The sequence below is a fragment of the Eucyclogobius newberryi genome, unplaced genomic scaffold (genome assembly GCF_026437365.1).
Source record: "Eucyclogobius newberryi isolate DKJ021-1_F unplaced genomic scaffold, fEucNew1.0.hap1 SCAF_17, whole genome shotgun sequence".
Lineage (NCBI taxonomy): Eukaryota > Metazoa > Chordata > Actinopteri > Gobiiformes > Gobiidae > Eucyclogobius > Eucyclogobius newberryi.
The window spans coordinates 22,169,572-22,183,963 of record NW_027315801.1 but is presented as its reverse complement, the minus strand read 5'-3'; the positions used below and the strand labels follow the sequence as shown (position 1 = coordinate 22,183,963).

General features: G+C 38.4%; 2 protein-coding genes across 3 annotated transcripts in view; one reads left to right on the top strand and one right to left on the bottom strand.

Annotated features, from left to right (window-relative positions):
- LOC140363116 (PHD finger protein 20-like) overlaps positions 1-712 on the bottom strand; it is a 7,951-nt gene extending 7,239 nt beyond the window's left edge. For both annotated transcript variants that reach the window (XM_072449455.1, XM_072449456.1), the window contains exon 1: positions 670-712. The gene's annotated coding sequence lies outside the window, so the exon portion shown is untranslated. The remainder of the gene's footprint in view (positions 1-669) is intronic.
- Positions 713-5,587: 4,875 nt separating this feature from the next.
- On the top strand, positions 5,588-14,322 carry LOC140363115 (uncharacterized). The gene is made up of 7 exons (XM_072449454.1): positions 5,588-6,259; positions 9,568-9,718; positions 9,828-9,895; positions 10,355-10,467; positions 10,590-10,681; positions 12,192-12,613; positions 13,558-14,322. The coding sequence occupies exons 1-7, from the start codon at positions 5,963-5,965 to the stop codon at positions 13,738-13,740; spliced, it is 1,326 nt and encodes a 441-aa protein (XP_072305555.1). The 5' UTR covers positions 5,588-5,962; the 3' UTR covers positions 13,741-14,322.
- Positions 14,323-14,392: the final 70 nt, after the last annotated feature.

The following is a 14,392-nucleotide window of genomic DNA, read 5'->3' as shown; positions in this document are numbered from 1 at the left end:
GGGAAAACAAGTGCCTGTTGATTCTGTCATTGTGCATTATCGAGAGAGCGAAAAATGCTAGCGACATAGTGAATGACAGTGAACTTAAGTGCGCTATTATATGCTTTAATATGAATGTATGTAATGAAGGTATATGGTCTTATGGCTGCTACACACTGGGTCATTTGCTTATCTGTAGAAATAAAAGTCCCGCCCACAAAACTTCAGCGTGTCCATGTCGTGGCTGGTGATTGGCCAAGATGGTTCTGAATGGAGTTGTTATTGGCTGTGTCAGCTGTTTGTTAAAATGGAGTTTGACAGGAGCTAATGCTAACACTGTTTTATAATCTTTACGGCCATTTGGCTCCAAAAACAAATGGTATGAACAAAATGCATTATGGCGTTTAGATGAGCGCATTTTTATGAATTGTTAGCACGAGAAAACACGTTGAAAACGTATTAAACATAAGACTTGTAGGCATTTATTTGAATCAGAATGTAAGGGCTAAAATGCTAATGGCTATCCGCAGCAAAGTCGAATAAGCAGCGTATTATAGCTACATTTAAAGCATATAAATGTGTTTTCAATGGCTGATGTAGGCACCGTGAAGGCCAGCTAACAACTGGAACTGAATATAGAACAGAAACAATCGAAAACACCGAAAAAATAAAGAGAAAAGACAGCTGTACCTTTAACTGCAGCCACACTCCATTGACGCAGTGCGCATGCGTAAAATACAGTCAATGAGAATGACTTTTTTTTTTTTTACTAAATCATTATTATTATTATTATTTATTATTATCATTGTTATTATGAATTATTATTATTATTAATAATATTATTATTATTATTATTATCATTGAGTAGTGTGCCACCACCAGAGTGAGGCAAAGGATCCGGAGCGTTGATCCGGAGGTGTTCCAATTCAAAAATAAGTTGTTGTATAAGTGCTTTATCTATCGGTTTTTGTCCAACTTAAGTCACGCAGCAGGATAGTCAGCACAGTACTGGATTCATCAAAGGGATTTTTTAATGATAATTTAAATAAAAATAATGTAATCAAAATTTTAAAAAACATCAAAAACAAAAACAAACAGACAGGACCAAAGAGAACGACCGAGGTCAAAATGAAAACAATAGGAAAGTCAGGCATCCATAGAAAATAATGTTTAGGCACACAAAGTCCAAAATAAAACACATTTTGTTCATTATCTGTCAGATTTGTACAAATGCGATGGCCTCTTCCCCCATTGCCAGAAGTGTGTTCCAAAGATATCTGCTATCCATTACGTCCATGGCAGGGCTTTTGATGCCCAAATACATAGTTCTGAAATTGAGTGGGATGGTGGTGTCAAAAATAGTCTGCAATGCCAATGTGAATTTCTGTCCAATATTTTTGTGCAATGGGACTCCCAGAACACAATATTATGGTGTGCCTCCTGACAACAACAATTTGTCCAACATTTAGCATTTCCCTGTGTAATATTTCTTTTACAATCTGGTAAAAGAAAATACAAAATAAATAAAAAAGTTTATAAAAAGTTTATAACTTTTATTATTCTGACCTTAAATCTCAGGTTGGTGCTTGGTGTTTGGCTTAAAACTTTGATCATAGGCCAAACAGTTTAAGATTTGTTTAGTTTATATGTTTTGATTGTCTCTTTCCATGTCAGAAGAACAGATTTTATGACTCAACCTTCATCTGCCAGTAAGGCCTGTACAGGAACCTTCGGCACAACATTACACTCAATGTTTATATACTCCGGGTATTGAGGTCGGCAGCTCCCTGTAAAATGATACAAGCAGAAAGAAGGAGGGACACAATTAATGTGGTGGCAGGTGGCAAAAAATGATGATCAATGATTTTTGTGTTATGATCCATCTCTGTTCAAATTTAGAAGGAAACTGAAATTGGAGCAACAAGGAAAATATAGGGAACCTCAAACCCCTGTATAGCTGATGGCTTCTATTTGATGCAGGTGCAAATTTTTCATTATGTTCATAACTACTTCCTTTTAAGTCTATGTGACAGGTTCTCCTCTTTTTCTAATGATGACTTAGTATGGTAGGACAGCACTTGTGTATATTAAAACATTTATAATAGTTTTACTTCTATTAAGCTGCAGTTTGTGAAGACATTTTGAAAAATAAGAGTTTAAAATTACAGGAAGTAGAGCCGGGTACTAAAACTGAATCTCTCTGTGATGTCATCAATATGCGACGTGTCATTGAAAACACAAGACAATTTGCACTTAACTGATACACTTTTCTGACAGTTTTTAGAATTTAACAAAATTAAGGCCCTAAATGGTTGTTAAATCATAACTATTGTGTATTTTATATGGATTCATGTCCTTGATTTCAGTATCATTGCTAAGAAACTACCCTATCTCCACGTATCTCATAATCATATCCATTGATTTGGAGCAAACCTCAGGGAAAGAAAGCACCTGATTTATAAGTTATTTTTGTTCATATCTTGATTTGCAATAGTGGATTAGAAACACCAGGATCATGTAAAGGTTTTAAGTCCAGAATGACACGTTTGATAGCAACAGTTACAGAGAAAGAGGAGCAGATGTTTCAATAGAAAGTTAATGGGTGCCAATTTGCGGTAATGCTCACTTCCTTTCCTCTACTTGGACAGTTTTGTGTTAGATTCTATTTTCAATAGTTACAATATTTATCTAAATTTTTGTTTGCATATTTATACCCTCCTGCTGTTCTTGAACTGTGCATTGTAACTGGAGAACTTTCCCAATGTCTGACAAATTAAGGTTTTCTGAGGTAATTTGCTTTCAATCCAAGTGTCGTTCCCTTCATGACAATGACATGGTAAAGACATGGAAAGATGAGTCCATGAAGCGAGATCAAGCCAAAGCCTGTCTTTTTTGGGCAATCCAGGCTCATCTAATTCTCAATTCCGTTCCACCAATCTGGATAACCAGAGTTAGTTCTGAGTTGTCGTAACAAGCACTCAGGTATAAATCTGGTCAGGACCAGGCTAACTGTCAAGAAGATTCTAGCTCTGAACTTCTAAAGATTTTTTTTTTTATCAACAGCGAATTAATATAGTTTTGAAATTAACTTTAAAGTCATGTGACGTCCGAGCCTTTTTATGACCAGCTACATTCTCCCACACAGAGGACAGAAGTGTCTGTTTACGATGCATTTATAGCATAATAATAATAATTAGCGTATAGCTTACTTAATTAAAATCCCACGCACGTACCTTCATCAGGGAAAGTCAGGCAACTTCATATACCTGCAATAAACTGCAGGTAAACACACAGCAATCTTCTTCTGGAACAGCAGAGGGAACGGGAGAGGAGGGGTAGCACAATGTTCTTCCATAGATGTCTATAGTGTAATATTACTTAACTCTATGAAACATTTCTTATCCAGGCTTATCGTTTAAGATATACCACCTTTTGACAAATGATCTAGATTGTTCATTATAATGTTCATAATATAAAATGTAAAAAGGTTGAAATACTAAATAGCAACATGGATCAGTAAATATCAGCACTGAAACTGGGACACAGTGACAGATCATCATTATCTCACAGCTTGCTGAGCAGCTCGGAGTTTTTGTTGGTCAAATCCTTTGCACGTAAATGTATTGTTTGTAAACTGAACATGAAGCAAACGTTTTCTTCGTCTGAGAGTATGGTGATGGTGTTGGTGTTGGTGTTGTTGTTGTTGTTTTTGTTGTGGTGGTGTCTGAGGTATTTGGTCTGATGTTGGTGTAAGTACATGTGTATGTCTGAGTGAGTGCAGAGTGGTAGAATGCATGAGTCATGTCGAACAACTCCCTTCAGTTGCTCAGGATCACATTACAAACACAATACAATGCAATGCAATATAAAACAAGGATATACAATACATATGTGGTACAACTGTGATGACTATTCAACAAAGCTAAACAAACATACCTGAGCACCATATTGCACATCTTGTACTTGTTTAAACTCAACATGAACTCTAACCTTAACCGATTTTACTCATATCTCAATGCTGTTGATCTATTATTGAAGGATTTATGCAATAAGGACCTCTTTCTTATTCGCAATGTGATAAATACCTATTCACACAAGGCACACATGCATACTTATGTGATACACACTTAAAACACATACAGTATAATAATACAAAATAATCATTACTATAATAACTATAGTATGTTTTTCTACTATACTAACCCATAAACTCATAACTGTGAACAATGAGATGAACAAAATCCCCACAAAGTCCTGTAAACCTTTGCTGTAGTGGACCCAGTTTGTAGTGGGTCTATCTCAGACTAAACAAAGACAGTATTTAGGATTTGTTTGTCTGCGGTGTGGCTTATTTATTTAATTCTCATTTTTTCCACACATTTTTAACATGTTTTTTTAGTTTTTATGTTGTTGTTGTTGTTTGATTGTTTTTGTTTTTTTAGGGGGGGATTTTTCCAATAATTTATGTTCTTCCTTTCCGCTTGAACTTCACACATTGTTTGCCAAATGGAGCAGGGACCAGGACATCTGAGAACAAACCATGAGGTTTTTTGTTTGCCCAGAAGATCCAGTGAAGGACATCATCAAAGTACTTCTGATTCCCACACATGCAGCCTAAGCCTGCCGTCAGCTGCTCTGCATCCATATATTGAGCTCCCAATCTCCAAAACATTCTTCTGAAAAGTGAGGGTCCAAAATATGTGCCAGTCTGTTTACTGATGGAATACATGCGCTTTCACAACTCACAAAAAGTACAGAAAATGACAACTCCTGAACAAACAAGGGATTACACTGTCTCGACGCACAATGATGTGACTCAAATATCTCGGACGATTCAGCATCTGCAGAATAATATAATAATATATCTCACTGCTTTCCTTGATGTGATTTCTTTTATCGGATGTTTTTGAGAAAGGGAGGATGACTGAAATGTGCCCATTCACAAGCCTGAAAACACAAAAACAGAAAAACAAAAGAGCCTTTGGTGAGAGAGTTGAGAGAAAAAAAAAATTGGGTGGTACCAGGCAGAGATTGGGAGAAACTGACTCCACGAGAGGGGATGTGTGTGCGTGCGGCCGAGTGTGTGGGTCAGGGGGGTCGGACTGCAGATAGAGACAGAGAGAAAGAGAAAGAGAGTGGGGAGAACTGAAGAATGTAGTGTGCACTCAAAGTAGAGGAGTGTGGAGGTACTCTTTATAGGAGTGAAGAAGTTGAGGGTAAAGATACATTAGTTGAGGCTGTTTTGAGGGGGAGCGTGTTTCCCATCAGCAGATATGAATTGTTACACTGTGTTGTTACAGAAACTCGAGCTGAAACTGCACCTTCCAAAGACAAACTGAGCCCGAATGAGACGCAGAGGACTGGAAACGATTTCACGGAGAGGAAATAAAGACATGAGGATCAGATATTCGTAAAAGAACACATAATAAATTTAGCAAAAACACCTGGAACGTACAGTTGGTGCTTACTTCAGACACAAGTTTCTCTTTATCAGCGTTCATGACTCGTGCTGAGATTGGACGAGAGGGAATTAGAGGTGCTCAAAATGTGGAAGAAGGAAAGACAATTGAACAGAGCCAAATCAAACATGTGTTGAGTTTGATACTTGCAGCACCCAGCTCAGAGGGAACTGGGTGTGAACCAAACTGATCAGGAGAGAGAATGAGGGAGAGAGAGAGACAGGGAGGATCCTGAGGTTGCAACAGAACTGGACCAGAACCAAGAGCAGGGTCCCACAAATCCATGTCCAGACCAGATCCAGAGCAAGGCCAGGCTCAGAACAGATAACAACTAAGAAAGAGGTTCCAGCAGGTTCAGGGATAGAACCCGGTCCAGAGTAAGTTCAGAAGAGACGGGACTAATCAAGACTCTCTAGAACAGGATTTACTTTAGGACCAAAGAGGATTTACAGGATCCAGCCCCAGGACCAGGCTTCTCTCAGATTTGGACTCACTTCTGGAGATTGTGGACTACATTTCTGAGGATGCTCTTCTGTAAGGCTCTGGGGGTCCAGAGGAGATCCGCCTGCACTAGGACTAGAACAGAACCAGATCTGAAAGCAGAACTGGGCCAGGATGAACTTCTCTCTCACAGGTATAAAGTTCCAGTACCAGGAAGGTCTATAGTCCAGGTCCAGTCCATAGTTCTGGTCCTGGTTCTTCTAGGATCGCTTGTGTCTGTGGAGGGGACTCTGAATGAGGATCAAGAGGAACTTCTAGTGGAGCTTCACAACCGCTACAGAGGTGTGGTCCAACCCAGCGCCTCGGCCATGTTACCTTTAGTAAGTATTAAATGCAAAAAAAAAACGCAACGCTCAAATACACAGAATTACTATTATCTGTCAGGGTGATATTTGCAGTTAAAATGATCAATATTAATCTGCATATGTGTCTGAGCTACATCATACAGACAGTTATTGTCAATGTTCTTAATGGTTTCTTACGCATCTGTCTGTGGACTATAAGTATAATATCATAATTATTCACTTTCGATATATAACACGCACAATTGAACTGATTTGTATCTATATTCTAAGGAGTGGTTCATCCCAGTGCCTTCGGTCTTAAACATGAGCCCCACGACACACTCTGTGCAAATAAGTTTATTATTTGTAAATGTTAAGTTATGACAGTCCTACACAGTGTGTTTTAGAGGTCACTGCACCATGATAGAATAATCTACCAAAAATAAACTTGTATGTTGTATTTAATAATAATTTAAATTACATGGCATTTGCTTTAGATTATCTAACTAAAAATACATACATACATAAATAAATAGATACATATTTTATGTTGACAATGTTAACAACATTGTCTTTTTATATATGGTTTTACGAACAATTTAAGCAATTTTATACAAATATTACTATGGTGTATTGGGTGTATGGTGTGGCCCCTAAACTGTTCTGTAATGCACAGAGCGGTCAGTACAGTGGGGGATCTTCTCTGATGTGAGTGGACATTGTGCTTACAGACCTCTATGAACCAGGACACATATTATGAAAAACACATAAAATAGCTTTCAGTTTTAATTTCCTCAACATAAACTGAGCTCAAGCTGTGGATGTGGGTCCTGTGCGGCCTCTGCTCCTGACGAGTTGCCCCAGCGGCACTGAAGGATCACATGAATGAACCCTCACAAAGGAGTAATAAAGTGTACCTTCACCTTAACTTAACTCTGCTCTAAATTGACAGAGGATTTGCTTGATTAAAAAGACCGAAACTGATCATTAACTATTTGAAATGATTAAATCTCAATTAAAATGTATAATTTGCACAGCCCCTCCCAAACCTAACCAAGGAACACTAACTTCCATCTACGTATATATGTCTTATGAAATGAGGTGTATAGAAAAAGTTATAAAAAAAAAAAATGGGGGATTCACTTTTAATCTGGTTGAAGGTTTAAAGTTCAGATTTTTACTCAAATAATATAAATCCAAGAAGCAAAAATCTGTGAAAACCCATGAATATCTATATGAATTAAAACAGATCCTGCAGTGTTGCATGAGAGACATGAGTAAGTGTGGGTCTGATTAGATAATTGGATTTATCACACTTAAATATTTGGCGTAAGTCTGTATAAGAGTCTCTATCAGTCTGAGGGCCTGAGTCAGAGGCACAACAACACATTATTTATTCAGGACAGAGACTAAACCAGTCCGGACCAGAACTGCATTTGTCCTATCGCATTTCTCCACTTCGGACTGGAATCGTTTTACGCTTACACTTTTCGCAAAATAAGTTCAATAACTGTATGAAAGCAGAGTTTGGGGTTGGAATCCAGCTTGTTTTAACTTGCTAGTGTAAAAGTGTGTGATTGTTTAGCGCCTGGAGGGACCACCGTCTACCCAAGGCAAAGAATGAAAACACTTTGGGCTGACCAAAGTTTAGTCCTGGTTTACTCCTTTAATCCTAGTTTAAACTTTAATATTTTATTGTTTATGGAGGGCGTCGTCTGTTGCTAGGCGGATCGTGCACTTATGACATCACTTTGAGCACGTGTAGGGTCCCTCCAGACTGTAATGGGAACCACATGGAGCTGTTCGTTAAATGACATTCTATTCAGCGGACTCCACCTAAAGCTGTCCAGGACCAAAACTAGATCCAGACCCAGCACAAGAGCCGTGTCCAGAACTGTGTCCACAACCAGGATCCAAAAACCTGATTCAGACAAAGATGCTCTGGAATGAAACACACTCAGGACAAGATGCAAAATGTGTACTTTTTTTTTTTTGAAGTGTGAGTTAATTGACAGAGGCAGTGATGAGGTGCACCAACGTCAGGGGCCAGAAGTCACCCGGAGCCAGGCTGGGATTTAAACCAGGAGCCCTCAGTGTTTACCTGCTGCAAAACCTTTTCTTGAGCCTATTGTCCAGTCCTGATGTTTGTGGTGAGAGTGCATTGTAGTCTGGGAGTGAGATCAGATGCTCTCAGAGGGTTTGGGAGTGGCCCCAGATGTTTTTGGGAAATTTAACTCAAACTGAATAAAGTGGTGACATCACAGTTTCATAACTGTAGAGCTGAGTGCAAAGTTCTTAGATGGACCTCTGAATGAAACATAATCTCTCTCTCTTAATGAGGGAAATGATTGAACTAAATCAAAGATGGGCTAAAATTGGGAATAACTATAATCTACCTGCGTTGCACCAATGAAATTTCCCCATGTGGGACAATAAAGGAATATCTTATCTTATCTTATCTTATGTGTCTTTGATATTTTTGTCATTCACCTCTTGTAGAGCTTGGAACGCTCCAGAGAGTTCACAGTATTTGTTGTGTCCACCAGAGAGAGTTACTATCCAACTGACTTGAACAGATTGTGTTAATTTCTGCATGTATTATCGGTATGTTCATGATGAACCAGGCTGAGATATTGAAATCTGTACCATTATTTTTCATATCCAATCCAGTCTAACTTTATTTATACTATTAAAAAAACAAGTTGACCAAAGTGCTGTACACTAAAATAAAATATGTATTTTCTTTTTTCCTTTTGGTAAGGATTTTTGGTGCATAGGTTTTGTTGGACAGGACAGTGTAATGTCAAATTGGAATGCGAGAGGGAAGGACATGTAGCAAATTGTCGAAACCAGAATCAAACCAAAGTTGTGTCTTTGTTTAGTTTATTATCTGTTACATCACAATGTGTAAAATGGCAATGGCTTCTTCTTTTTTGAATGTGCCCAAAGGACTACCTCTAGGCCCTATTTTATTCTCTATTTATAATAACGAATGAATTCAGATAAAACTTATGGTATTTTTCAACAGAGGATATTTGCGGCCGGCTCACACACCATTGTGACCTCTGTGCCAGGCCTGGGTGGCCTTTCTGGGCGCCAGGAGGTTCATACATGGGATGATCTTAGTTTATAAACTTTTGTGTAATTGTGACCCCGGTGCCCCCTCCTACTTGAGTAAGAGGGTTTTCAAAGATCTCCATCTGCATTCTCTGGACATTACAATCAAAAAGTGTCTCTTGCTCAAGGACACAACAAAAAAGCCAGAGATTGAACTTCCAGCTTTTGGGTAAATAGGCAAATGTCTCTACCGACTGTGTTTTTAAGTCTCTTCTTGTCTTTCACAGAGGTGGGACGGGAACTTGAAACTTTTGGCTGAAGGATATGCTGCCAAATGTGAGTGGAACCACAACCCTGACCTGGAGGACACTGGGGAGAACCTGTTTGCCGGCACCGGAAAACTGGATCTGGAGAGGGCTCTGGAGAAGTGGTTCCTAGGTCAGAGCAGGTTTGCAGGCCTCTGATGGAATCCCATGGACTGGTTCAGATGTAGACAGATGTGCTGCAGTGTTGTTGAAATGGTGTCTAATTCTCTTTTTTTGTGCAGAAAGAGTGGATTATAATTACTACAACAACAGCTGTGAAGAAGATAAGATGTGTGGACACTACACCCAGGTCTGAATCAGGACTTGAACCAGTTTTCTGACCAACTGGACTTTCTCTGGACTTAACCTTTGTTCCACCCTCAAAGATAGTACGCGGGCTAAAAACACATTTTTGTTTGTTTTTTGCTATTTATTTTTTAAACATGAAACAACAAAAAACAAACCATTTTCATGTTGTGGAGGGAGGGGGAAGTGTTCTATTACAGACGCCTGTGGCTCATCCAGACCAAAAGATAGCACAACTATAGACTATATTAATTACTCTGAATGTGTGGACACTCCTTATTATAGGGCTGCAAATGCTCAAATGATGAGGTATTGATCTCGCTCAGGCCTTGTTCTCAGCCTAAAGAATGAGGTTATCTACCTTTTATGCTCATAAGAAGAGTTGCAAGGGGCTGGAGATCTACCTCAAGCACCCTGATTTCCTGGATGTTGTTTTATTTTTGTTTTGGTATTGTCTTTTTAGATGGTGTGGGCAGACACGCACAGAGTTGGCTGTGCAGTGCATCTCTGTGCTCAAATGGAGGGGCTGGACTGGACTGACCCTACCCAGTTCCTCGTTTGCAACTACTTTCCCGCGTAAGATAACTGTCTACTAAGTGTTCATTTTATCATCTTGAAAATAGTACTTCCTCTTACAATGATTAGATAGTTGGGCATAGAAACGTTCTACTTATGTGTGTCTGCTCACATACTTTCAGTGGGAACTACGATGATGAGCGCCCCTATGTGGAGGGAGATTGGTGCTCTCAGTGTCCAGCGAATCTTCAAACCTGTGAGAACAACCTCTGCGGTAGGAATATTGGATTAATTAAACATTATAACAGTCTTTGTTGTTATGGAACAAGGCAGTGCATCAAGTAATGAACCTATCTAACCATTAAGCATTCTGCAGGCAGCATGAACTCCAGCAAAAAAATATAAATAATTAATAGATAAATAAACATTGCTTTTTATTGTAAAGTTAATGAATGAAGAGAGGACAAACTGTAAGACAGTAAGACTGTAAACAAATTCATGCAAGTGCTATTTAAAAGAAATATATATATATATATATATATATATATATATATATATATATATATATATATATATATATATATATATATATATATATATATATATATATATATATATATCATCATCATCATCATCAAAGTCTGAACTCTTACTGAAATTGTTTTGGTCGTTGACCTCATTGTGATCTGTGAATGACTGAATCAAGCCTTGTGAACTGTCAGGGCTAAAATTAATATGTGTCGAGGGCCAAACCTATGTTTTACATGTACAAACTTTGTGATTGAATTGTCTTCAGTTATTGTACTTCTAAGAGGGATAGACTGGTTTGGACTGCCTGATCTCCTGACAGTCTTTTTGTGTAACAATGAGTCAAAATAGATGCAGCTTAATAAAATTAGACCCCCTGGATTGCCAAGTTTGGTTACCGGACCCCACTTTAGGCACCACTGTGTTAGATAGTTTTACAAAAGGAAATCTTTTTTCAAACTTAATTTGCCCATACTTTCCACAATGTTAGAGATATTTGGATGATTTGTTACATATAGGATTAAAACATTTGCTATCCAAATGTACCTTTGAATCTACGTTTTCTGGAAACTGTAAACATTTAGTAGAATTAATTTTGTTAATCCATATTTGTTCTAACTAAAAATGCTAGATTTAAAAACAAGAATTTATCATTTCTATAGGGTTGATTATAGGCTGAATTTATTCTTACCTTTTATTACAGTCTTGGACAGTCTTTGTTTTTGCAGCAGCAGGATTTCGTGTTCTCCCACTTTTACTGTCGGCCCCTTTTACTCCACTTTATTTCCGAACTCTATTAATCCACTTCAGTTCTGACAAAAAATACTACATTTGAAAAAATAAAATAAAATGAAAGCCCAACATTATATCATATTTATAGTAAATATAATGCAAAGTCCCAGAGGTGGTGAAAATGTCACACAAAATTGCCAATTGTTCATATAAAATAACAGTGTAGGCAGAATTTTATATTTTATTACAGTCTTGGACATGTCAAAGATTAACAACAGCATTTGAGTTTATTTTATTTTTGCAAAAACAGGTTTTGGTTTTCTCTCCCACTTCCCAATTTCCCCCCATCGACTTCCATTATAATGACATTTATTGAGTGCTCTGCAAAGACACTATGAAATAAGTGATTTCCTGATTTTTCATTTTCAGAAGAGATAAAGGCATGTCATTTTAATAGTTTATAATGTAATTACACCGAGAGAATTCTCCTGCAGGTTTAGTGTAAATGTGCTTGTTTCTTCCAGCTCCTGATGAAGATGAAGAGCCATCTGATTCAGACCTCATAGAAGACTCAGACTCGACTATCTTCCCAGATCCGGAGCCAGTCCTGAAGCTTGGTCATGGCCCAGACCAAGATCCAGATGAGAATACAGACCAGCATCCGGATCAGGATACAGACCAGCATCCGGATCAGGATACAGACCATCCAGAGGAGACCACAAATCAAGAGGCAGTGGTACCTCCTCCAGCAACAGAGTTCATTGCACCAGAACCATTGGGCACTGTAGCCCCTGAAAAAACTGAGATTGCTTTGAAAACTGGACCAGAGAACGCACCAGAGACTGGACCAGAAGCAGGACCTGAACCTGAACCAAAGACTCCTAAAGAAGATCCCGCAGAAGATCCAGCAGGAGGAGCTGTGGTCCACACAGACAAAGAGCACAAGGTAACTCAGTTCAAAGTAGAGATAAAGGTTCTGTTCCTGATAATGAACCATGAGTAAGAAGCTTGTTTTAGTTTGAACTATTGATCTTCCCACTTAGTCCTTTCTGATATTGCACCAGGAATAATCTCACACAGTTGTTTCCTCATGGTTCTCATCTATGTCCATCCACAAGCCCATTTTTCACTCTCGATAATGTACCATGACAGAGATTTAACTGTCTGGAATAGTAATTGTTTTTACATGATTTACATCAGCAAAAATACCGATTGGAATTACATTTATTTCCCCGGCAGTGACTCTCGAAATGTTTCTTATTGAACAAATAGCTTTGTAAAATGCTTAGGTTATGTCTAACTGTGTTTTCTTTCTTTTTTCTTTCTTTTTCTCTAAATTAGCAGCTTTTACCACACTATGTAATGGGCATTTATCTTAACTAGAATAAATTAAAGCCAGGTACAGGACCTTTCATTTCTGACCTAAAGATTGTTTTGCTCGATGTGCACACACCAAGCCGACTGATATTCTATGCATATTATGTTCAGCCATTTTGAGTAACTGTAAATACTGCAGCCTTTTTTGGAAAATCAATCCTAATGTTAAAAGTTTTTGTTCACAAATGTAGAAAAAAGAGCTGTATCACCTTGAGAAGGCGTAAACGGATGGGAAACTGATGGTAATACCAGAGGCTGTAGTGGGGCAGCAGGGTCAACCTCTTACATTTCTATCTGCATAAGGCTTTAAGCTAATGTCAAGGGTCGTCACAGTTGTAGGCCATAACATGGACAGCAGGACATTTAATGTTTGCTTAATCAAGTTGAATCGTCAAAGATCAGGACTTCACTTTATTCAGAAGTCACTCAAAACTTGAAACAATTATTGGCTTGGTGTGTCCTGACTTTTTACTACTAATTAAAGCAATATTTTATTTAATTCCTGTTTCACAGAGCAATGGAAGGACTCCTCCTACTCAACCTCCACCCCCTGGTCCCAAGACCCCGTCCCCTGAGAACCGGGGACAGAAACAGAAGGGATCAATGGAGAAACGCAGTCGAGAGACTCTAGCAACCTCACACTCAGTGATCCTCTCTGGGTCCTGGAGCCTGGTGTTTTTATGGATGTGCCTCTGAGCAAGCTGTTATTTTCCTGCCTCTCTGGTTATCCTGGGATCTCAAAGCTGAACTCAATAGATTTCAGGGCCGCATGGGGACAGAGTGGTTAGCTCTTTTGCCTCCCAGTAAGACAGTCCAAGGTTTGATTGTGAGGACTTTCTGAGTGGAGTTTGCATATTCTGCTTCGGTTACCCCTACCTCTGAAAACATGTGCACTAGGCCCCCCGCTGGGGCCAGGAGTCCCCTGAAAATGAGTTTTTTAAAATCTCAGTGGGACCTATCTTGGCTCATTTAAAGAAATAAAAAGGTTTTACCTAATGTTTGTCTGTGGAAGCATATTCTATATATTGTAGGATTATGACCATCAGACAATCCAAACTGTTTAAGGTAAAACATTTGAGTTCTGCTTTAAGACTAGCCTTTCCCCCCGGCCCCTTTTTATTTTTTTAATACCATGCCTCTCTTGTTAGCCCTGGCTCATGTTGTTATTTGAATGATATTTGTGTGTGTGTTTTTTGTAACAACTCTAACTGGACTTTAATGTAATTGCATTAAACTGTACAGACTGTAAATAAAAATGAGTTAACTGTAAAAACACAATTTATGCCATTTCTTAAAAACAGTAGTTTTTAGTTATTATGACCTGCTTGGAGGTGCCAGAGTGACAAAA